This window comes from Periplaneta americana, chromosome 9 (genome assembly GCF_040183065.1).
Source record: "Periplaneta americana isolate PAMFEO1 chromosome 9, P.americana_PAMFEO1_priV1, whole genome shotgun sequence".
Taxonomy (NCBI): domain Eukaryota; kingdom Metazoa; phylum Arthropoda; class Insecta; order Blattodea; family Blattidae; genus Periplaneta; species Periplaneta americana.
The window spans coordinates 170,031,594-170,054,981 of NC_091125.1; the positions used below are offsets into that span (position 1 = coordinate 170,031,594).

General features: G+C 38.3%; 1 protein-coding gene across 3 annotated transcripts in view; it reads left to right on the forward strand.

Annotated features, from left to right (window-relative positions):
• The window catches only part of rhea (Talin_middle and talin-RS domain-containing protein rhea), a 182,890-nt gene extending 161,762 nt beyond the window's left edge, over positions 1 to 21,128 (forward strand). For 2 of the 3 annotated variants that reach the window (XM_069836352.1, XM_069836353.1), the window contains exons 27-33: positions 6,622 to 6,738; positions 9,320 to 9,505; positions 11,832 to 12,048; positions 14,528 to 14,652; positions 17,473 to 17,598; positions 18,494 to 19,032; positions 19,865 to 21,128. In XM_069836352.1, the coding sequence (XP_069692453.1) occupies positions 6,622 to 6,738; positions 9,320 to 9,505; positions 11,832 to 12,048; positions 14,528 to 14,652; positions 17,473 to 17,598; positions 18,494 to 19,032; positions 19,865 to 20,291 (1,737 nt within the window). In that variant the 3' untranslated portion in view covers positions 20,292 to 21,128. Of the gene's footprint in view, positions 1 to 3,482; positions 3,723 to 6,621; positions 6,739 to 9,319; positions 9,506 to 11,831; positions 12,049 to 14,527; positions 14,653 to 17,472; positions 17,599 to 18,493; positions 19,033 to 19,864 lie in introns of those variants that run through there. The other variant, XM_069836354.1, reaches the window with a different exon arrangement.
• Positions 21,129 to 23,388: the final 2,260 nt, after the last annotated feature.

A 23,388-nucleotide genomic window follows, 5' to 3' on the forward strand; every position in this document is an offset into this window, starting at 1 on the left:
AAGAAGCCTCTAATTAGTGAGCCAGTTCCATTTTATTCTAAATTTCAGTTTATCATTAGTGCAAATTTATTTAGCGCATTTGTATGAGCCGATATACCCTTTTATAAAGTATGAATACTCCTGAAGAGTCAGTTTCGAGAAAAAAATTACTTTCGAAGTGTTACGAAGAAACTCTGTAACAGATTCGTTCAATTTGTGAAAATTAAAAAAAAATTGGGTTAGCTTAGTGTAGGTGTCTCAAGGCCAATGCATAAAAGTTGTTACAAAGAGCAAGTGTAGATAGCGTAGTCAGCTGAAGGGATACGCGCAGTACCTGAAGATAGCCGATTGTTGATTCATGTTACAAGCATGAGTGAGCTAAGTGTAACTGTTGCGGGAGAAATGCCACAAAGCTGCACTTTTGAGTTGTACTGTCACAATAGACGGTTGTTTTCGGAAGGAATTTCTTAAGTAGTTTGCAATAATAATAATAATAAATTTATTTTCTAATTATATATCAGTAAGTAAAAAGAAAACATCTGAAGCATGAACAACCATACATGTTACGTAATTATTTAAGCACAAGGAACTGGCCACCCTACCCCATTATATCCTGGCCTAGTTACCTCATAAGTTGGTATCACTTGTGAGGTTCAGACATGTCTTCGGACAGTTGACTAAAGAACAACAATAATTTATTTCTAGTAAATGGTTTTTGGTATCTTTCTTTTTTTTAAGTTTATCCCATATTTAATAAAATAAAATTCAATTAAATAATAATAATAAAATTACAATTATTAAACTTGTCAGTTGTTAAAGTATGTATTCTTTTGATATGCCAATATTCATATATTCATTACAATAATAGTTAAATAATATGTTCCGTAATGTTTTCAATAATTAAAAATAACCAAAACATCTTAGAAATTCACAAACATTTATTTTAAATTAGAACTATTCAAATCTTAAATCTGGTTACAAATTCTTTTCTCAAGTCCTTGAGTACTTCATTATATTTGTTACACTGGTCTTGATTCAAATTAGATAACAATTTTAGATTAGTAAAGTAGTAACAGTTTACCCACTGAAACTTGCGACTCCCACAGTTTCGCTTTCTCCACGAAAGCGTTTATTTCTTCATACATTTGCGGTAATAAGGACATTCTTTCTTCGGAGATGGACACAACATCGTAGCAGTTGCAGATGTTTATTCAAACGTCGTGGTCAATGACGTCATCCGGAGATACACGAACTGCTCCCGCATCTTGTTCCACTCTTACATTAAAAAAAAGAGAAAGAGGAGGAAGTGCTCCGAGAAGGCCCTATTGAGACGTCTGCCTTAGAGGAAGTTTGGGGCTCTACTAGAAGGGATGTTAGGAATGTCATTATTGGAGCATTAAAATTATGAAGCGATTTCGAAGAAATGTTTCCTATTAATACACTAAGTAATTTCTAAAATCTCAAGTGTGAACAGACAGCAAAATATGGATATTGCTGTGAGTGACACCCTGCTATAAATTTGCCAGGCTGACTTCTTGTGATGTGGAGTGTTCATTTTGCCAGTATAAGGCAGTGCTCCACGATAATCATCAGTCATTTGTGACAGACAACTTTGGGATGAATCTCATTGTCTATTGTAATTCTTCAGAAGTTGACGAGGCATAGCATAAATTATATTGGTCAGTATTGCATATGAAGAGTTCGCGGGAAAAACTATGAATGTCACATTTCTGTTAAGGATTACATAATGATCTAATTGAGTCTATAACTGCAAGATGTAGTGCTGTTTCTATAGAAAATAAAGGGAAGGATTACTGTATTTGTGGTGATAATTCTGCGGTGTTTGGGTAAATGGAGGTAAGTCATAAAAATGAGTTTCAAGATAAATGAAAATTAAACTTCGAACCATTATTGCAAATAATTTTCTACACAAATAAAGCACATCAACTGCTAGTATTCTTTGATTTTTGCACACTCATTTATATAATTTAACTTGTGTGTTCATCTGGAAAACAAAATTTCACCTGCACAAAAAAATGACTTATCCTCCTTTACCGTAACACCACAGAATTCTCCTTTTTACCATTTTTCATAAGCACAACATTAAATTTCGCAGTGATCCATTGAATTAGATAATGACATCAACCTTAAGAAAACTGTGACATTCATCATTTTTCCTGTGAACTCTTTATATTGTTTTTATTTACATAAAATAATGCAAACATGGTAAAATATTTTATTTTTATAACATATTTTAAGTATTCTACCAGATAAAAAATAAATATTTTCCCGATTTTTAGCACTTAAAAATCTTAAAATTGTTTATGCTCGACCATGCCGAAATGTAGTAATTATACACCTGGTAGCAGACCTTTAATGCATGTCATTAAAGTACACCTACTCATTAAAGGTCAGGTCTTTCAGCCAATGACGACTCAGGTTACAACTGATCAGCCAATGACAGGTCAGTTTTCTACCATTATAAAACCGCAAGTATCGATTATTCTCGGATATGCAATCGAAAGAGAATTAGCGAAAAGTCACGGAGGCTGGAAATCCAATACTGTCGCAGAAGGTTATGTTCTGTTACTATAATAATTAGCGTTAATTGTAAATAATATTCAAATAAATTCAATTTGTCATCTCGTTTTTCAATGTCTAATTTAATTTCAATGTTATCTCTGTAGGTTCTTATGGCCTAGCAAGGTCAATGTGAACATCTGTTCCTCGGAAAAAATCAATACTTTCGCGTCTCCGCACATCTCACAACATACGGGACATTGGTCAAGGTCAGATTCAAAGAAAATTAATAATATCAAGTTATAAATATGGTCGAGCATAAAAAGTCGTATGAAACTCGCCTATAATGGTAATTAAGAAGCTCATATGAAAATTATGAAACTCGCTTGCACTTGTTTCATAAATATCCATACTCGCATCTTAATTACCTTCATAATAGGCTCGTTGCATAATGTACTATTTAACGACACGTTAAAAGTGTTAAAATTTTAAAAAAAGGTTATGTACCTTAGACAGACGGCCCGTTTCGACGCCAGTGCTGCGTCATCTTCACTGTCCTACGAACTACGAACTGAGTAGTTTGTAGGACACTGAAGATGACACAGCACTGGCATCGAAACGGGCTGTCTGTCTAAGGTACATAACCTTTTTTAAAATGTTAACACTTTTAACATGTCGCTAAACAATTTTAAGTTTTTTAAACAAAGTGTTAACGTGAACCAGAATCAATGACTTAAAAATCCGAGCTGTACATATAACTTTCAACTGAGGTGTTTCCAGACTGAGGTTCTTTGTCTCATCGATGCTTTTGGCCTTCTCTGTCATCGCTGAAAATTCATAACATAGCCACAGAAACACCCGGCAAATGTGCACGTGCAAAAAGAGCATTTGAGCAATTTACTTCTTTTGGGCCAAATGCTCGTGATTGCCATGGACCAGACTCCAGTAGCGCGGTGCTGAATGTTGTTTTGTTGCTCTGGCAGGTGGAGTCGGACACGGAGCCTCCTGATTGGCTCGTGTCTGACCAGGAGGAGGAGCTGATTCGTCTGCTCAGCGTGGAGAACCTCCACCAGTCGGAACCCACCTCTGACATCATTCAGTTGCTCGTAGCTTAGAGACTCTCAGTGCATTTCTCTTGTAACTTGAATTGCCTTCCAAATCACAACATTGTTCACTTTTGTATCTCTGTCCGCTTTTGTTTCGAATAAATGAGCTTGATGCAACTTGAGTTGTGTGTTGCGAGGTACGTACAGACCTGTGTGTGTGTGTGAGTAGCTCTAACACAGCAGTGGGGCATGGCATGAGTTAACACGCCATCTTGGAGAGAACTTGCATGTTCAGGAGCACACACGGCAGGAACACGTCTCTTCACTGCATACATTTTCCTCTCAGTTCACTTATCACTCCGTATATTCCCTATATTTAATATGAGTCCTGAGACATCTGACTTCTACCAGTTCATTGTTACTGCTCTTCAATTGTGAAATTAATGAAATGTGTAGATGAGTTTCATAACATGCAGGAATTATCTTAAATGTAAAACTAGGATAAAGCAACAAAGGCTTCTATTATATGAGGGCTATTCATAAAGTGACTTCCGTTTTATTGTAACAAAAAGGCAATGTGGTTACAGAATTTGTTTGCAACAGCTTGAAACTACAAACTTGGAGTTATTTTTCTACATAGTTACCAGCTAAATTGGGACACTTATCATGTCATTTAACAAGATTTTGTATACTGCAGACATAAAAGTCCCCTGCCTGTGACTGAAGCCAACCTACAACACTGGACTGCAATTGAGGACCGATTTTGCAAAACTCGCTTTCTACAAAATTATAATTTTTCAGGAAACGCAAATAACTCGTTGGAAAATTGTATGTAAAAAAAAATTACGTGCAAATTCTATGTTAAACACTTCATTTTTTAGACAGTATTTGGTCCATATACACATCAAAAGCAAAATACATACTGTATATCGTTTTTCTTAAGTATAAACCACACAAAATTCTATTTTGCTCATTTCTGCAGAAAGTGAGTTTTGGAAATAACAGTCCTCAAATTCTTCGTCATTGTCAAAGCACTCAGTGCAAGCCACTTCTCCATATGCATGAAAAGATAGTACCTTAATCACTAGGTGTCAAATCAGGACTGTATGGAGGATGATCAAACACTTCCCTGTTGAAATTTTGCAGAACAGACACAGTGTGCTGCAAAGTATGCAGAAGGGAGTTGTTGTGTAAAAAAAACCACCCCAGAGTGCAACAAGATAGATTTCAGCTGCTTTACAGTTTTCACTGCAAGAAATCTCACAGCTGGTGGGATTCTCAATTACAGCAGACATTTTGAACACTGGTATCACTGCGAGTAACAGCCGCACGATCCTCTCTGTACCACTGTTTGAAGAGAACTAAATCACACAACATTCAGTGCAAAGACGGCATTGCTATGCCAATTACTGTGTGCCCTGTATGAAAACGGAAGTTACTTAATTAATAGTCCTCGTAACATGTTTGTTATCGCATTTTTCTTAATTACAGCTCATTTGTATTCTGTCAGTAATTGCCTTTTTTTTTTTACAGAAGTGCTCGAAGTTACATTCAACCTGTGGTTTTTGTATGAATGAAACAGTAGTGTAATTTCAGATGTGAAATATTATAAAAACTGTATTAATATATATGGAATGAATTGAAATATTTCACAAAGCACCAGTGGCGTAGCATGAAATTTTGAGCAGGGGAAGCTAACTCAAGTTGTCTTTCATGCAATATCAGAAAACGTATTACAAAAATATAGTCTTAAAATAAATAGTTGTCAATGTCAAGTCAGGAATCAAAGATTGGTTGGAACCTCGTAAGTAACACCAATAAGGCATGACCTCAAATGGTACATAGTAAAATATGATTTCACGGTTTACACATATCTCTAACAAATGGACACGTATACGTATAAATTCGCTCACTCCCTGTCATACTTAGATAAATCACAATATTAACGGTCAATAGATACAGTATTAGTATCATTACGTAAGTATGCACCTGTCTTTTGATTGTGTCCTTCATTGACAGCAAGGGAGTCGGTCATTTGTTTTTTAGATCACACTTTTGTTCGTAAGTCAGTCTTGATAATAGAATTGTCCTAAAGAATTCACTTAAATTGGTGTCAGGAACTGTTATTACACTCATTATTTATTATATCAGCCACAATGCACACCAACACTTCAGCTGAACACAACTGACGAAAAGGGATAACTCGGAACTTATTCTCAATGTCAAAGCTAGCTTCTTGCGAGCCTTGCGACCAGGATAGTTTAGTTAGAAAGGGACGGAAAATCTGCGGAGTGGGTTACACAGAAGAATGAGTGTCAGAAACCAGTCTGCTTGGAAGCTGGTGTGTGCAGGCTTCTTGTTTACTGCTGCCGCATCACAATATTTAACGCTTAAATATAAACTCTATTAAAATTAATAAATAATTTTGTCCATAAACTGCAGGTTTATTATGAAATTATTATTAACTGGGGAAGCTGAGCTTTTTAGCTTACATTGACGCTACGCCACTGCAAAGCACCTCATGAGTTATTGAGCACTGTAAATAGTTGAATGGAGGAGTTGTAATTGACGCAGAATACTGGGACACAAGTGTGCTGTACCTCAGAAATGTTATTGTTCTTAGTAGGGCTGCTTGTCTAACAAAATAACTTTATAAGCTTATCTATGCTGCCAGTTCTTCTCTGTGTCTTTCAATACAACGACAATTTGATAGTTGTGTAATGCTGTTCCAGATGGGGAAATTGTGCAGAATAAATTCCGGGATTGTGTTTTCGTTGTATTTCAGCTAAAAAAAAATTGATTTTGAGATCTTGAATTAATTTCTAATATTTTCCACATGTTATGAAACACTCTTGTTACCCCGTTTTCCTTCACAGTGGAGACGTGTGCCCTCTTGGTAGTTGGTGCAGCCCTGCTTGTACGCTGCATAGCAAGCAGTCCTTCCTATGATTCTAACAAATGTCTGCCTGATTGGTGCCCCACTAACAGTGTTTGTGATGCATGTCACAGGGGTGCTCTGCAAGGTTGGCATCCCTGCCAAATTGGAGCTTATAACGAACGTTCATTGTGTACACAGGTGATGGTGACCAACGTGACGTCATTACTGAAGACTGTGAAAGCTGTGGAAGATGAGCACACACGTGGCACACGTGCGCTTGAGTCAACCATTGAGGCCATCGCACAAGAGATCCGGGTAGGTGGAACATAGCGTACAGCAGAGCACACATACAGACACCTGAACCTTCCTGCACAAAGAATTTCACAGTTTATTGCTTGCATGCATCTCTCTCTCAACATACATGGCCATGAGAAGTACTTGGTTTGGTCACTTCACACTGAATCTTGCCATAGTAGAGATATACCACACCAGACACAGAGTCTTTTCTCCCCCTAAAAGTTAATTTAACTGAAATAATTGAACATAATTTTGCTGTTAACTATTCCCTTGCACTAAGTTGACAAGCGACATTTAAACTTTGACAGAAACCGATCATGATTCACTGTAATACAGGCATTTGTTTGACATAAACGCTGGTAATTATTTTGAAAAGGCTGTAATAGTAATATACGTTACAAGAGCGGTATGTTGACGTTTTCATGTTCGAGGAATAGATTGAAAAAGCGAAACGTAGTTGAGCTTTTTTAATTTCTGAGAATATGAAAACAAACATACCGCTCGTGTATCGTACATTATTTTGTGCGAATATCGTTTATTACATATCTGAAAGAGGAATTTCTAATTAGTTTCAATGAAATCTCCATCTTGGTTTCTGTTCAATGATGGCAACTTTGGAAAACAAATATAGCTATCTTCAACATTGTTCCTATAAAATGTTTTCTGTGTTTACTATACTGCAGCAGGCCATGATATACGTCTGTCTTTTTTTTTTCCCCAGTCTATGATGAGTCTGGAATCTTGTTGATTTTTTCACGGCTTCCGTAATGTTACTTGCATTACAAATGCAGTAACTTTTGTGGTGTTGTAGAGTTTACTTAATTTTTGCAAATATTTAAAAACAATAATTAACAGTGCAATTCAGGTGAAATTGCAGTGGTAAGTTTCCAATTTATAATTATTACTATATTGAACGTCTTTAAAAATAATATGTAAAATGAATATGACGCTTAAGCAGTAAGAATAGGGAAATTGTTATGTGTGTTACGTTGGGAATACTGAATGTGGTATTTCACACTTACCGTGTATTGGTTTTGTGCGGAAAGCAAGCAAATACGCACGATCTCGCACAAAATATTATTACAGCCACTTTATCACTGTGAAATAAGGAAAACCTATTAACCTTGTATTTACTTAATAGTACGTACTTGCTTAAATGCCGTCCTCACATAAGCCTGTCATCAACCCCTATTCTGAGCAAGATTAATCAGTCCCTACCATCATATCCCACTCCCTCAAATCAATTTTAATATTATCCTCCCATCTATGTCTCGGCCTCCTCAAAGGTCTTTTTCCCTCCGGCCTCCCAACTAGCACTCTATATGCATTTTTTAATTTATCCATACATCCTACATGCCCTGCCCATTTCAAACGTCTGGATTTAACATTCCTAGTTATGTCAGGTGTAATTCTGCTTTATGTAACTTTCTCCATTCTCCCGTAACTTCATCCCTCTTACTTATTTACTTACTTACTTTTAAGGAACCCGGAGGTTCATTGCCGCCCTCACATAAGCCCACCATTGGTCCCTATTGAGCAAAATTAATCCATTATCATCATATCCCACCTCCCTCAAATCCATTTTAATATTATCTTCCCATCTACGTCTCTGCCTCCCTAAAGGTCTTTTTCCCTCCGGCCTCCCAACTAACACTCTATATGCATTTCTGGATTCGCCCATACGTGCTACATGCCCTGCCCATCTCAAACGTCTGGATTTTATGTTCCTAATTATGTCAGGTGAAGAATACAATGTGTGCAGTTCTGTGTTGTGTAACTTTCTCCATTCTCCTGTAACTTCATCCCTCTTAGCCCCCAGATATTTTCCTAAGAATCTTATTCTCAAACATCCGTAGTCTCTGTCCCTCTCTCAAAGTGAGAGTCCAAGTTTCACAGCCATACAGAACAACCGGTAATATAACTGCTTTATAAATTCTAACTTTCAGATTTTTCGACAGCAGACTGGATGATAAAAGTTTCTCAACCGAACTTCATCCCTCTTAGCCCCAAATATTTTCTTGAGCATCTTATTCCCAAACACCCTTAACCTCTGTTTCTCTCTCAAAGTGAGAGTCCAAGTTTCACATCCATACAGAAGAACCGGTAATACAACTGTTTTATAAATTCTAACTTTCAGTTCTTTTGAAAGCAGACTGGATGACAAAAGCTTCTCAACTGAATAATAGTAGGCAAAGCCATTGTAATTGCTTACTGGATTATGCATTAAAGTAGGCCATGTCTGATTCCATTGCCTCAACTCTTCTCTTAGATATTATGGAGGGACTGTATATAATTTTTTTTGGTGACCTCCCTATACGAGTATTTTCTAAGTTCTTACATCCGTTTTCTTCATCAAACATTCAGACACTAAAACACAGTGTTTTTGCTTTCTCTAAATCAGTTTCGCACAATTTACTACAAAATATAAAGAACGAATGAAAGTTCTTTTGTCACCAAAAAAAAAAAATGGTAAATTTTAAGAAAACCTGTGTTCATTTCTTCCAGGAATGATAAACACGTGAAAAAGAAGTATTGTGCAATAGAAAAAAAGACTATGTTGTCATTTACATGTTCGGTAATAAAACTTGGTCCCTTGCAGGCCCTTCATTCCCCTGAGCAGCAGAAGACTCACGCAACTCCAGAGGACCTGGTTCGCTGCACGAAGTCCATCACTGTGGCCACTGCCAAGGCTGTTGCTGCTGGCAACAGCTGCAAGCAGGATGACATCATCGTGGCCGCCAACATGGGCCGTAAGGCCATTTCCGACATGCTGACTATATGCAAGGTATATAGCATTTTCATTCTGCTTCTGTTAAATAATTTCTTTCTGCAACATAGCCTACATTGATTGACTCGTAAAATTTAATCTTACTTCCATGCCTTGCTGTACCACGTGTATGACCAGTAGAAAATTACTAGATTACATAGTTCATGAGCCACCATCATGTTGCTGTTTTCTGACTGATTGAGCATTTTCAAGTGATTTGACTTTTTTTTAAATCCTGTTACATGCAAACAAGCAGTGTTTCTAGGAAAAATATTTTTGAGTGGGACCAGAACAAATTTTAAAAAACATAAGAATACAACACAAACACAAGAACACAAAAAATACATCACACTAACATACGAAAACAAAAACACACACAAGATTGCAACCTCATTCAAGAAATTAAATTACAACATCGCATACAGAACAAATAACACTCTACAAAAACATCTCAACACACAAACAACACAAACAAACAAATACAACCACACAGGCGTATACAAACTCAAATGTAACACCTGCAATAACTTCTACATAGGACAGACAGGCAGATCATTTCAAACACATTACAAAGAACACATCACAGCCATAACAAAATTACAAAACACCTCCACATATGCAGAACACATCACAAATGCTAACCACACCCACAGAGACATCAACACAGTCATGGAAATATTAACATCCAACCAAAAAACCAGAAACTAAACACACTAGAACACACAAAAACACACCCCAACCAAATTCTCAATACACAACTCAACTTCAAAACACACACACACACACTCTTTGACTCTACACTATACCGCAGGAACACACCCTTACAGGAAACAGAACTAGTGGTGCCAAGACCAACGACCAGTTCTGAAGATGACCCATAAATAGGTAGAAACATGTAAACGAGGTACATTGAAATTTAACACAGGAAAGTCTTACCACACATATTCCGAAGTGATACAGTGTTAAAAGTTGTGTAATGAAAAATAGTCTTGCAACTTTACACTAGGGTGAAAAGATATTCAAGATTTTAAAATTTGAATTGATTTTTTTTTATTTAAATTAAACTTTTTTCTTCAATCAAATAATGTTTGTGTAAATAAAAATTACTGAATTGAGTTCTGCCTGTTATGCATTAAGATGGATATCTTCTATTGGATGTATAATATAAACACCCTTAAAATGGCATACTTTCCATAGTTTCATTCTGTAATGAATTATGGATTAATATTCTGAACTTTCATTTGAAGCTGAACTCTTCTCGTTTTACAAAAGAAAGCTCTAAGAATAATGACATGTGCATATAGAGACATCATGTAAGAAGATTTTCCAAAATTCAGAAATATTGAGCTTACCTTGTGAATAGCTTACGTTCTATGTTAAAAACCAGAACACATTTGATACAAATCAAAACATTCATAATTTTAATACAAGACATAAATCAGATCTGCAGCTACCCTCTGTTATAGAAAATAGTTCACTGTTCATGAATTACGATATTCAGAGCACTGTCTAATTATTTTAATGCTTTGAAAGGCCAAGAAGAAAGGTTCAGACAGAATTAACAACATTTCTTCATAGTCGTACCTTCTACTGGACTGAATTCATCTGCTTACTACGCATTATTTATTATTTTTATATAATTTTTTACTTGTTTCACATAATAATGGAGTAATGGTTAGCATGTCTGACTATGAAATTAGTGGGCCCAGATTCAAATTCTAATTGGGACAAGTTAATTGGTTGAGGTTTTTTCCGGGGTTTTCCCCTCAACCCATCAAGTGCAAATCCTGGGTAACTTTCATCTGATACCTAACACTGCTAAAGACTTGTTCTGATCCTTTTCTTAAGTTTCAGCGACTTGTAGAAATCTTCAGAACCCATGATCCTGTTTTTCTGTTTTGTTTATTTGAGCATCAGAGAATGCTGTACCGGTAGTTGCACAGGAACTGGCTGAGGAAATAGCCCATAATGTTTCTTATATTCCTATAGTTTAGGGACACCTTTTTTTATGTCCCATGAATATATGAGATGAGTTTAAACTCACGATCCAGTGGCAGACATGGTAATTGTTAGGTCACTGAAGATGATAGGAAAAGTAACCAGTTGGGGAGAAGAGAACACTTGACATCATCACAAAACAGAACAGTCTGATACTAACAGTAAGATTTTGGTAATTTTCAGATTGAACTTAGTTGCATTGTGACTACACAGCATTTATTAGGCAACTTTTTACATCGTCATAGTAATTTAGTGAAATGTTTTGCATTGATAATGGACAGTTGTGAATGTTTCCCATGGAAGCTGCTTAGTTGTGAATGATGAACACAGCATTATGATATTGCAGGGAACGGCGAACTCTGCAGACAATGAAGAGCTGCGCACACGCACCCTGCAGGCAGGTCACGATGTGGCAGTTCAGTACCGCGAGCTGCTACAGACCATCCTGCACATCCTGAGCCGTCCAGGTGGCGCAGCAGATGCCAAGCAGAGCCTGCCACCCATCTCCCGGCGCATTGCACAGTGTGTCACAGAGTTGGTGACATCAGCTGAACTGCTCAAAGGTACTATTGTTTCACCTCCATCACACATGGGTTCCATTACTACATCTTACATAATGTATACAGAGATCTACAGGGCTGTTATCACTCATGGAAACTTCAGGTAGCAAAGTAATGCTCTGTTATCACTCATGGAAACTTCAGGTACCAAAGTAATGCTCTGTTATCACTCATGGAAACTTCAGGTAGGAAAGTAATGCTCTGTTATCACTCATGGAAACTTCATGTAGCAAAGTAATGCTCTGTTATCACTCATGGAAACTTCATGTAGCAAAGTAATGCTTAGTTACCACTCATGGAAACTTCATGTAGCAAAGTAATGCTTAGTTACCACTCATGGAAACTTCAGGTAGCAAAGTAATGCTCAGGTAGCAAAGTAATGCTCTGATATCACTCATGGAAACTTCATGTAGCAAAGTAATGCTCTGTTATCATTCATGGAAACTTCAGGTAGCAAAGTAATGCTTTGTTATCACTCATGGAAACTTCAGGTAGCAAAGTAATGCTTTGTTATCGCTCATGGAATGTTCTGTTATCACTCATGGAAACTTCAGAAACAAACAGTCCTGTCAACTCTTCTGCACAGGGTGAGGGGGATTTCCATAATGGTCTTCCTTCTGAGATCCGTCACCTATGCAAGACGTTCCAACAAAACAACTTTGGCAACAGGGAAATCAGTTTGGCCCTCAGAAAGGCCTTCTCAGAGGAACCACCTGCCGAAGAACAAGAGGAGACGAAGGACATGGCATATATCCATCCTGTTCTATGGTCTCTTCTCAGGCAAGATTAGCAGACTGCTAAGAAAACACGGGGTTGAGACCATCCATAAGCCGCCCACAAAGATCCAGAACTTGCTGAGACCAGTTAAGGACGACCTTGGCCTTAGGACACCTGGTGTCTACAAAATACCTTGTGAGGTGGGAAATGCTACATTGGGCAGACAGGGCGCACCATTATGGAATGCTGCAAGGAACATCAATGCAGCATAAGTTGATAAGTCGGCCATAGCGCAACACAGCCTGAAAATGTGCCATAAGATAGATTTTGACCCCACCACCATCTTGGACAAGACATCAGGTTGTTGGGACCTGGTTATCAAGGAAGCCATCGAAATCCAGCTAGATGGCAATAATTTCAACAGAGACAGGGGCCTACAGCTGAGTACAGCATGGAAACCTGCCATCAACACGCTTCGACCACCAACACATGGCAAGCAGTTAGGACCAGGAACTAGCTCCTGATTGGTCCACAGCAGGAAGCCCTACTGATGTTTATATACCGGCTAGACATGGTCCCACAACACTTCATTCTCTGAACAAGATGACAGAGGTAGGCATCGAAAGCTTGGAAGCAACTATCCAACTCACCTGGCTGAGAATCCGAGAAGAGTTATTCTACATCAAACGCCAGGAAAGCCTCAAGTCATGCAGCTATAGATATGTTACTACTTATTCATTTATCAGAAATGTCGTAAAACTAAGTTTTTTTTTTTTTTTTTTTTTTTCTGGAAGTATTATTTAACTTCAAAACACTGCCAAGACTTCATTAATTTATGTAGCATTTAGTTTAAGATACTATGTTACAAAACAGGAATTTTGTCATTCAGACTTACTAGAAAGGTAGTTCACCTTATGATCTAACAGATGGCACCAGAAACCAAAAATAATTTTAAAAAAAAGTGACTTAACATGTTCTTTCCATGTAACCTTCATTTGTTTGGAGCATAAAGTGTGACGTCACTGTAACTATTGACTAATAACAAATAATGTATTTACTAATAATATACAAGACTTGGTACATCATTTTTTGCAACAAGAAATACAATTCTTACTTTGCCAGAACTTCAGTTTGTTTTATTGTCCTCAGTTGAGGATGATTTCTGTTTTCCACCTTCATGTTTTAAACGTAAAAGTTGTCAGCTGCCCAACTCTTACAATGACTATTACACTTTTACTACGTCATACTACTTTTTACCAATAAAATGATACGAAAGGACGTTTTTCAACCAATCATGGCTGCTTATCGCCACAATTTTATTACTTCTCTAGCATTTGTTTGTTTTTATCAGTTCCCTAGCATTTGTTTTTTTGTTTGCCAACATTTCAAAATGCAAATTCTTTACGGCACTACAAGATATGCTTTGCAGTCGTCATTTGTTTACCGCATAGACAGTCAACTGCAAATGGCAGCTCTGTTCATACATTTTGGTGAAGCTAACATTAATGAAATAGAATTTTTGTGAGTCAATTAATACTTTATTGTATTAGAGTACTTTATTTCTTTTAATCTTTATATACTTTCTTCTAATCATGTAATAGTCAATTAAATCCCACTCGAGTTTTGATTTTCTCTAGATAAATCAAAACCTCTAGTGAGATTACTGTTGATAAAAATCAATATTATACATACATCTCCTGTATGTGGAAGGTAATGAGTGATATCTCCTTGCTCTGGAGATGCTGATTTTCATGTTTGGTTGCAGGAACGGACTGGGTGGACCCGGATGATCCAACAGTCATTGCAGAGAACGAGTTGCTGGGGGCAGCAGCTTCCATCGATGCTGCAGCAAAGAAGTTGGCAAGTCTGCGTCCCAGAAGATCAGTGCAGGTAGGCATACATTACTGTATGAGCTATATGTAGGTGAACATGAGCGTGGAAGAAGTGCTGACCCCTGTGAGATATGTTTGATATTCTTGGTTGTCTGTGTCTGATCACCCAGGAATCAAACATATTATTACAGTGGCCAGTCCCATCTGCAGGAGCAGCAACAGCAGGTGGTGGGTCCTTGTATTTGTATGATGGTAAGATACGTGGATTGCAGGTGGGGGCACACTTATTGTTCTACTTTCAGATTTATATGTAGGCCAAATATTTCCATAAAATTTTTCCTAGAGTCGTGTCATTACAGACAGGGTCCTTTCACGTGCAGTAAAAATCCACTTCCTTTTAATGATATTTTATTGTCTGTAGAAATAATATATCGCTCACACAAACTTCATATCTATCAATGTGTAGGCCAAATATTTCCGGAAAATTTTTCCTAGAGTCGTCTCATTACAGACAGGGCCCTTTCACGTTCAGTAAAAATCTGCTTCCTTTTAATGGGCTCTTATTGTCTGTAGAAATAATATATTGCTCACATAAACTTTATATCTATCAATTTTATTTGAAGGTACAGAGGCATGTCCATAAAAACACCTTCTTCGCATAAATAACTTAATTACAATAAGAAATAATAATACGTAAACAAAGCACAATGCTTACGCAGAATTTATAATATGTCTTAAGTTGATGCATAATTTCGTAGCAATTTTATTCATCACATCACTGCATCATTAGGAGATTGTTTATCCTGTGTCATTTATTATTTGAAGTGTTGTGCTTGTAAATATGCCTTGAATTTTGCCGATTTGAAGAAAGTTTGTGCTATTTGTGGGCTGTAGAACACGGAGTGTCAAGTAGAAGAAAACGAACTCTTCCGACATATTCTTCTGTTTGAGTTTAATAGAGCAGCAAAGACAGCGGAGGTGTCTCAAAACATTTTTGCTGTGTATGTGAAAAATACCATCAAAGAAAGCACTGCAAGAAAATGATTCTTTCGTACCAACACACAACACCCCGTACAGAAGTTAGTGTCCATCCACAGAAGAAGATGTTAAATCACATCTACACTGTTCAATTTTCCATGTGCATACACATGTAATCTAGGAAGAATATTGAAATAATCAAGTTTAAAATGTGCGTTCAGTTAAGATGCGTGAAGATTTTATGTCCACATGGTGCGCTGTTTTGAACATCATCTTCACTATATATACTGGGTGTTCATTTCAAAGTGTCATGACGTCACTATTGATGAGTCAGCGATTTGAAGCGAGTTTCAGCTTATGTGTCAGAGAAGTTCCATATTAATCAAGGCGTTCAATCTGAACTTGAGAACGTGTACGGTATAACTTGAACGTCTTAGCAACAGATGACAGTCTGTACGGTCTGTGTGCTACCATAACCTTTTTCGAACTGTGTTTTGCGCAGGCAAGTCGTACGCAGGATATTTGTTATCATCGGTTGCATACGGCAACATTCCACAACACAAATCAAATGCTCCGTGTCCATGTTGACCATCGAAGTTAATGTCAACAAATACGTAAGTAATCGTCCTAACCCTCTCCCCATATCCCGACAGTAAGAAAAAACCTTACCTCAGTACATATTTCGAAACAATTCACATTCCTGCCACTACTGGTGTTACCGTATGTATTGATCGATAAGTACTCTTCTGAATGAACGTTGTACTTGCTAGGCAACTTCTCTGGCAGATAAGTAATACGCCTCTGCGGTAGTGTAGGAAGATTGAATTCTCTAGGCTCATCAACTAGCCACATGATGGCATACAGCGAGCCATGACACACTTTGAACTGAACACCCAGTATACGTACATAGACAACATACAACATTTCTCAGAAAATATCATTTTTGTTGCTTTGTGAGTAAACAATAAAGGTTAGAAAAAAATAAGTTTCAGTAAAAGTTGTTTCTTTTTAAAAGTAGTTTCCAATGGCACCTTCAATGATCCATGTTCTCATTTGAAATTTCGAAGTTGACGACAGGTACACCTACTTCCGGTTTGTTACGGGAAATGGTACTGCCACCAATCGATTCTTTACATAGGTTTTGGTTATCAAAATTTTTTTATGAACAACCAGTATCATATAGTTTTCGAGAAAAAAGGCTGATACGGGTGGTCTGAAACACCTGTAATATATTTATTAATATTAAATATCAATCTTGCAAGCATTGCTTGAATGCTTGAAGCTGAAAGAAAAGTTGAACCGTGTAGATGCACTTTATTATGTCTGGTGCAATAAAGAAGACGTGTACTAGAATTGTATTATTTTCTTTATTAATAATCTTGCTGAATAATACTAAATCTCAGAATGAAATCTTTGTTGAATTGTAGTTCCTTTATTAATGTAAATATAGAAATACATATTGCTATTTGTTGCATTTATTATGATGACTTTGACCCCTTTGTTTTCCGACTGTATAGCATGGCAGTGTACGTTAAGTCCATCTACCATAATATGTTAGAAGTACGTGAACTGTAGATGTAAGAAAAGGATATTTTAAGATCTCATTTCTAGATTTCGAAGCCCAGCTGTAGTTCCTTCACTTGACTGCTTCTTGCTAAAGGAACTAGGGTTTGATCTATGTAACCTCTGTGAGATTGGTAGCAAGCTTTCCGCTCCTTATTTCATCATTACTACACTGTTGCTGTGTCATCAGACTTTGAATATATTCTGTATGTGTAGATACACTCTACTTACAGATGCATGTTTTTAGCTCTTCTCTTTGGTGTGCACAACGATGTATTTTCATTGCAGTACTTGACTGTGTTGCGCCATATTATAGTCTTGACCGCTTGTGTTGTAGGAGGCTGATGAGAGCCTCAACTTCGACGAGATGATCCTGGAAGCGGCCAAGTCCATCGCTGCCGCAAACTCTGCTCTTGTGAAAGCTGCCTCCGCTGCTCAACGAGAACTTATCGACCAGGGCAAGGTGAGAACCCATGCCCACACACGTGCTATGTAATTCGAAGTTGACCTCTTCACATAATGAACAGTAGTCTCGATTGTTTGGACAGAATAAGAGACAGATGATCACTTAGTTGACCAAAAAAAGATGGAATGATATGGTAACAACCCAGATGGTCTAACACTTGTCTGCAAAAAGATGATGATGATGACTATAACATAGCTTTCCAATGTATACACAATCATTCCGCACACATTAAGATTCCACATCTCTTGTAGAATGACACACACTTTGGCAACATTGGAAATAAATGAAAGCGGAGTCCACACCTGTGGAGTAACAGTCAGTGCGTCTGGCCGCGAAACCAGGTGGCCCGGGTTCGAATCCCGGTTGGGGCAAGTTACCTGTTGAGGTTTTTCCGGGGTTTTCCCTCAACCCAATACGAGCAAATGCTGGGTAACTTTCGGTGCTGGGCCCCAGACTCATTTCACCAGCATTATCACCTTCATATCATTCAGACGCGAAATAACCTAGATGTTGATACAGCGTTGTAAAATAACCCAATAAGATAAAAAATTTTAAAAATCATCCATCGGATGGGGACATTAAGCCTGGCGGCCCCCTTGGTGCTATTCGGAAGGAGTAGGCTACGTGCCGGCACAAGATTTCCCCTTCTCCCTTCCTCATCACAATCCTCACCCATTCCCTACACTACACTTACACATACACTCACCCTAGTACACGACTTAACTCTCCACAGATACACATCATGCATAACGTGGCCTGCCAAAGTGGTATGCAACTTGAAAAATGGATCATAGTCCTATCCTATCTGCAATATGCGGAACCTGAATCACGCAAGTAAAGTGGGTAGGCATTAGATACACATGTATTCATGTGATATTTTGTGTGATCACAGGTGAGCAGGCGCCCCCTGACCAGCTCAGACGACGGGCAGTGGTCGGAGGGTCTCATCTCAGCAGCGCGCCTGGTGGCGGCCGCCACCCACAGCCTTGTGGAGTCCGCCAACTCACTGGTGCAGGGCATGGCCTCTGAGGAGAAGCTGATCTCGAGCGCCAAGCAGGTGGCGTCCTCCACGGCGCAGCTGCTCGTGGCCTGCAAGGTAAAGGCCGACCCCGACGCCGACAGCACCAAGCGCCTGCAAGCGGCTGGCAACGCAGTGAAGCGGGCGACCGACAACCTGGTGCGAGCGGCACAGCAGGCCATCCAGCAGGAGGAGGAGCGCAGCCTGGTGCTGAACCGACGCATGGTGGGAGGCATCGCGCAGGAGATCAACGCGCGCTCCGAGGTGCTGCGCATCGAGCGGCAGCTGGAAGAGGCCCGCGGACGCCTCACTGCCATTCGCCAGGCCAAGTATAAGCTGAAGGGCGGCGACACCAGCGCGTCCGACACCGAGCCTGATGGTTATGGCAGCGGCTACGAGTCCTTCACCACGAGGTGAGTCACATGTGACTTTATAATCATTCTTCTCCATTATAAGTTATACTTGCTTCTTAATACATGAATCCAGCTTTACTTGCGGACATCGCGTTGTCCCTTCTAGATTTGTGCAGTTAATGTCCACAAGATTTTGATAGTCAGAATTTTGTTTATTACCTTCACGCTGTGAGGAGGCTTAAGCAAACAGCAACTAAGATAGATCCACAGTCGCTGTCAAATAAAAAAGCCAGTGACCCCCAAAATCGGTTAATAATACAAATGAATCGGTAATTGTTAAAACTATGTCAGTCACAATTTTTGTGATTTTCAGTTTTTCGTAATATTTATAGTTAGACTTCTCGTTTGGTGTATTAAAATGACGTGATTTTTATGTATCCATAACGGACCTACAGATAGCTAAAATAATACTTCAGTTTTGTTTAAATAACAATTCTTTTAAGTTTCCTAGAAGTTTGATTTTCCTGATTAACGTTTTTTAACAAATATGGATTCAAATTGTCCTTCTACGTTAAAACGGTGGTTTCCGAGAGCCACGCATATCCTGCCAGGTAATGTGGGGACGCAATTTCGTTTCTACGCAAAGACATCTCTTATGGACATTACGTTATGATAGTTTCTAATATGCCATGCCGCTGCACACACTTGGTCTGCACAGAATTGTATCACGGATCGCTTGAATAGCTGGCATCTAACAGCGGAATTGTTACAAAAATGACGAATTCATGAACTCACCTCGCCAAATACCATTTTACTATCACCAAGCACAATAACCTATAAGGCTGCAGTGTATTCGGAACAAAAAAGAAATCATGTGTGTTTCCTGTTACAGGTATGAGACCCGGGCATATGACAACTCACTTACTCCGAAGCAGTCGGCGAACTCATCGTTGGTATACACGACCAACGGTAACGTGCAGGGACTGTCATCGCCTGAAAAACTGCTGTCCAGCATCAAGAAGGTAGAGCACGCCTACAACGACATCCAAGGCATGCTGGATGAGACAGGCGATGGGACGAAGAGGCTGTCGCCAGTCACCAGGAAGATCATGATTCCAGAAATTTCGAGCAGCCCAGCTGGGCAGACCTACTCGAGTATGACGACCAACAACTACTCAGAGTCATCAGTGAACGATGAAAGCACAACCTTAGAGCAGCGCATGCTGAAGCAGCACACATCGCAGCGAACAGTTGAGAAGCACACGGTCACCATGACCACGCATTCACAGCTCAAGTCGTACCGTCTGAACGACAGTTAGACTCACAGAGTGCCATCCAGTTAATGTAGGTAACAATCTGGTGCTAACACTAACCATGGGAATGTTGACCAGCGCCGGTTTCATTTCTTCCATACGTCTGCTGATTAATCATTTATGTACCTCATCTTAACTTCATATTTTACATTTTAAGAAGCAACATATCAATTTTTACCCCCTGCTTTATTTACCCAGTGTAATATAATTAGTTTAGTTGTGTTGTTCTAGATCTCTGTTTATTGCTGTGCGAGAGTTTGGTTACCATCGTCACGGTGTAGAACCCCTTCTCTTCAGAAAGCACTCCAGTTGACAAAGTTCCCCAGTTATCAGAGTCTTCTTGGAGCTGTACGTCCAATCAGCAAAATCACAAGAGGCTCAAAATCATGGGGCAGCCGAGTGTAGTGGAGTTTCTTCATAGTGCTTCATTTGCAGCTTTTTTTTTTTTTATTTCCCGTGTTGGGATTGAATTTAATTTCAGATAAAGGGTTCTACATTTATTGTATAAATGTTTGGACATTGTTGTTCAAATTGTTATAGTTGTCAAGAGAAACGAGCAAGTCAGTCCTTGAGGAAGTTGAAACCAAAGGTGCCAAACCTATGGAGCGCGAGAATCAAATGAGGAGAGTTTTAAGAGGAGACACGTATATTTTCAGAGAGATATAGACGCATCTGCACGGAGCTGGCACAGGTTGCAGATGGCGTTGCCGTGCCTTTGGGCGGGACACCGCACAGAAAGTGGTATTTATATTTGGATTGTTATAACTTTGTAATTAATTACTTTAGATGTTTATTGTGTATTTGATAATAAAAATATATATATACATATTACTCTAACTAAAACTATGTGTGTTTATCATCTCCTTCCCTTTTCTTTAATTTGCAGCGTGATCATGACCACGTGTAAGTGAAGGAAACAGTAGCTACTTCTTTGTTACTCTTTTTACAGACTAAAGGTCGAATTCAAGAACGTTACTTCAACTTCACTTCGTGTTGACTTCCTCAAGTCAGAAGTTGCTGTTGTTTTCTAATGCCAGGCATTTGACAATAAAGTCATTTGACCTCTTGCACTCCAATATTTTTCAAAGATATTATCATGGCCAGCCACTGAAGCACAGATTTTGAGGTGTTCCGAATCCATTTCTTGGTTTGAGTTGCACAATGGGCAGTTAGGGGACTGATATATTCCAATTCTATGCAGGTGTTTGGCCAAACAATCATGGCCTGTTGCCAATCTAAATGCAGCTACAGATGGTTTGCGTGGTAAATCGGGAATTAACTGTGGATTATGATGCAGAGAGTTCCATTTTTTCCCTTGGGATTGTGTTATCAAATTTTGTTTGTTGAAGTCTAAGTATGTAGATTTAATAAATCTTTTCACAGAGTAATACGTAGATTTAGTAACAGGTCTGTAAGTAGCAGTGCTGCCCTTCTTTGCTAAAGCATCCGCATTCTCGTTTCCCAGGATTCCACAATGGGATGGTATCCATTGGAATACAATTCTTTTATTGAGTGATATTAATTGAGAGAGCATTTTAGTTATTTCTGCTGTTTGAGATGAAGGTGTGTGTTTAGAGACTATTGATAGAATAGCTGCTTTGGAGTTTGACAATATAACTGCATTCCTAAATTTATTGATGTGGCATAGAAGATTCCTGAGACTTTCACTTATTGCAACGATTTCTCTATCAAAACTTGTTGTTCCATACCCAAGAGATCTATAAAGTGAGAAGAGACAGCACGTAACACCTGCACCGGCAACTTGTTCTCTGGAGATGAAGGATCCGTCAGTGTATAAATGAAGCCAGTTTTGTGGAGGGTACCTAATATTAATTGTCTCTAAAGACAATTGTTTCATTATTTCAGTGTTTACTTCTGATTTCAGTATTTCTTCCGTTAAATTTAGATTATATTCTATATTTAATAGAGTTAAAGGGTTTGGTTTAATTTGTAAGTTTTCTTTTAAATTCGGGATATTGATTTTCTGTTTTAATTCTTGAACCATGGATATGAAACTTTTTTGAGTTTTCAATCTACAGAGAGAACTGTATGAATGCCAATTGAAGGGTACACGGGAAAAGCGATCAAGGTCCATCAAAAATCGAAATTGAGTTAATAATGCCATCTTATAGTGGAAAGGAAGTACTATCATGTGGTCTAGCTAGTAATAAGAAATCATCATTGTTGACATTCCACTACATCAATTTCTATTAAATACACACATAACAAAGTATTAAATACTTAAACTTTAAAATTCGTTTTTCTCGAAACTTTCTAAAATGGACCTTGATCGTTATTCCCGTGTACCCTTCAATTGTTTCCTGGTAATCTGATAAGTTTTTCATATTGAATCAGTGCTTTTTCTTCTATTGTCATTTTGATGCTGTTAATATTAGTAAGGAATCTCATAGAATCTATTGGAGTTGTTTTGATTCCACCAGTAATGAGTCTGAGAGCTTGGTTTTGAGATCATATAAAGTAAAGTGCCAGATCCGTATTCAGAGACAGTTCTTATCTTTCCCGTGACAGTCAAATGTAGGTAAAAAAACCAAGTGAACTTGGTCTACATTGTCATTTAATGACTAGGAAGCGGATTCCTATGTAATTAAATAATTTTTTTGCACGTGATGAAATTGTTAAAATAACTACTGAAGCTTTCCTGGTGACATGATAATTCAAAACGTTCTCGGGCTTCCAGCAGATAATAAGTTGGTGATCCAGCGACGTTTCGAGGATGTTCATCTTCCTCATCTTCAGGGTTAACTGGTAATTATTGGGATATCTTGCTCCTTATTTATAGTGACGGGGGGAGTAGTCAGCCGAGGAGCTGGACGTTGATTGGCTTTCCGTGTTTCATGCACATTTCTGAACGGTTCTCAGTATGAGACAGAAGAAACAGAAAGCACAGTAACTTATAAGATATTCTGCTCTCTTTGAGAAGAACATATGATATACCATCTTTGTCTTCATTCGCATTGCGCAGAAGTGTTAGAACTGCCTCAGCGTCCATTTTTAAGTAGTTCAAAAAATGAAAAGTTTTGTGACAAACCAACAGGTGAAAATTGGTGTGATGTTTTTCAACATTTCAAAAAAAAATTCTATT